Genomic DNA, 2,586 nt, shown 5'->3' with positions numbered 1-2,586 from the left:
CTAGTGATTGCTGAATCTGCTGGGAGTTCTGAAAGTTCTACTGCAAGATGGTCGACAGATCTTCTACAGAGTGGCGACTTCACTTTCAGAACTTCCACCGAAACTCATTTCAGACCTTGCCACCATGGAGATTAATGAAAATGCAGAGGCCGGAGCAAACCCTTTTTTTGAAAAAAATGGAGATTAATGAAAATATTACAGCAGAGGTGTCTGTTACTCCACATATTTCAGATAATGAACCACACATATATACGAGCACTAATCAGGTATACAAGGTAAACAGGGTGAAGTAGATTGACCAAGACAAACTGATTTTACTTTTATTGATAAGAGAAACTTCCCATGCACACGAGTATACAGAGATCGTACACTACAGCATACACAAAGTGAGAAGAGACGTCTCTTCTGAGTTCCAACACTATGACGCTTACATATAACTTACACTAAATACTCTTCTAATGAGCTCCAACACTCATGACGCTTACATATAACTTATACTATTACATACACAGAAATAAAGCAGCGTGTCCTCTTCAATCGCAGCATTGAAGAATGACCATATATAACTTACTACTAACACATATGATGATCACTACATATATCACTAACTAAAGTGTTTCTGTTCGACGTGGCCTATGAAGAAAAAAGAGCGCTCCGATGGACAAGTACAAGCGGGAAAATTCGTGCCGTGGTATGTACACCTACACCTCTGACATCAAGCTGCTGAACGACTCCGACAGATTGACGGCGACACTTGCCAAATTCATGCCCCGGCAGCGCGACCGTGCAACCCTGTGTTGCTTGGGCGCCCCGGGGCCATCATCTTCCTCCTCGCCGTCCGTGGAGGCCTTCGACGGCGTCGCGAAGGCGAAATGCAGCTCCTTAGCAACCACTGTCTGCACAGATCAAATTGAGGAGAACAATGTCAGTCTACGTGGGCAACCAATTTCACTGCAGGGTTTGGGTTTAGCAGAGAGGGGTCGGCAGTGCTTACTGCTTCGCTGACTGGCTTCGACACCAGGAGGAGCTGCCTCAGGTCGCTGTGGTTCACCTTGCACAGGACTTTAACCTGAAATATTTCGCCAAATTGGGATAAGCAACACATCTAGAGCAAGAACGGATTTCAAAGGGAACACTAGGGCGCAGTAATTACCAAGACATCTTGAGGCAGCGATTCAAGAAGGCAGATGGTGTCATCCATGTGGAACCTAATGCTGCGCTGCTTGCGCAGAGTCCGCACCGGGGAGTGCGGGCCTGAGGGGCTTGGAGCCGGAGAAACAGCGACCCTCTTCCTCCCCAGGATCCTTGTGCTGCCGCTGCTTGGGAAGCTCAAGCTGGTGGCGAGAGACCCCTTCGGCATAGTCTGTCCAATTGCCATTTCCCCTTCGGCTTGTTGAACTCTACTGCTGCAGTTGCCTATCTGATGTGAGATCTGCACAGAATTATTAAGAAGAAATGGTTAATTCGGCAGCAAATAAATTAAATTCAAGACCGAGGAAAGAAAACTCCCTATCAGAGAAGTACTTTGCAACAGTAATTCAACTATTAAACGCATTTTTGTGGGAAACATCTAAAACACCCAGCAGCCATTTTTGTGGGAAACATCTAAAACACCCGACCTCGAAACAGGAAAGGAAACGAGATCCCATGATCGGGGTTGAGAAGAAGCAAAGCGAGCGAATGTAATCGATCTCACACACCTTTCTCCCTTGGGTCTCGGCTGAAGCCCCCTCCTCCTTCCTATCCCTCACTCCGGCCGGAGTCGAAGTACGCTTCCCTAATCCGATTGGGCTTGGGCTTGGCTGATGAAGAAACCTCGGCTGAAGTCTAAGCGAACCTACCTGCTAAGTTATGGTGTTGGGAGGACCTGACGAGGTAAATGTGGGAACAGCTTGACCTCCCCCCCTGGCTGAATTTATACTCGGGAGGGAACCTGCCTCGAAAACTCTTCCAGCAGGGGTGTTTCCAGAAAATTGTAGGGACCGCCTGGAATCCAAAGCTGGGAGGTCGTGCTCGCGCAGGAGATCTTTTCGGCTCACGCCCTGGCGGCCGCGGCACCCAGAATGTATCGCTGAGAGGTGGGACAGGAAACAATATGGTCCACCGGTCGGTGGGCGTGGGCGTTCGTGCGTATGGGTGTGGACGGTGGGAATTTGTGGAAATATTCTTTCGAAATCGGGGTGGGTTGGCGCCCAACCGCGTGGGTGGCTTGAACGCGTGGATCGGACGGCGGGGACGCGGCCTTACGCGTGGCGGATCGGGGTACGTGGCGCGATCGCGTCGATCTGAAAACTAGCCGTTGGAGGGGGTGGGGGTGTGGCTGGGGTTGGTGACGTGGTGGCTGAGATCGGTATTGGCCGCTAGGAAGTCGGCGCAGGTCGGTCGGGGAGGGAGCTACTTTATTGGGGGTTGTTTTTCTCGTTTTGATTGCTTCTGAAATCAAATCAGTGGGAAAGGGGATTAGGGCATGTACAATGCATAGCCTCAAGGTGATGCCTCGCATGCCACATAGGATCGGATATGACGTAAAGTAGGTTCGGATAGGGAAGCGGGATCTTCTCCAGGAGGCGGGTGCTTGAAGAAAAA

The 2,586-nt window shown here is 50.1% G+C and overlaps 1 protein-coding gene across 1 annotated transcript; it reads right to left on the bottom strand.

The window, feature by feature from the left end:
• Positions 1–294: 294 nt before the first annotated feature.
• Positions 295–1,875, bottom strand: LOC119363328 (F-box protein SKIP27-like). The gene is made up of 4 exons (XM_037628669.1): positions 1,701–1,875; positions 1,154–1,432; positions 995–1,069; positions 295–896 (listed from the first exon to the last, which is right to left on the bottom strand). The coding sequence occupies exons 2-4, from the start codon at positions 1,376–1,378 to the stop codon at positions 702–704; spliced, it is 495 nt and encodes a 164-aa protein (XP_037484566.1). The 5' UTR covers positions 1,379–1,432; positions 1,701–1,875; the 3' UTR covers positions 295–701.
• Positions 1,876–2,586: the final 711 nt, after the last annotated feature.

This window comes from Triticum dicoccoides, chromosome 2B (genome assembly GCF_002162155.2).
Source record: "Triticum dicoccoides isolate Atlit2015 ecotype Zavitan chromosome 2B, WEW_v2.0, whole genome shotgun sequence".
NCBI classification, from domain to species: Eukaryota; Viridiplantae; Streptophyta; class Magnoliopsida; order Poales; family Poaceae; genus Triticum; species Triticum dicoccoides.
The sequence above is the reverse complement of the archived record's forward strand: the minus strand, read 5'-3'. Positions and strand labels throughout refer to the sequence as shown.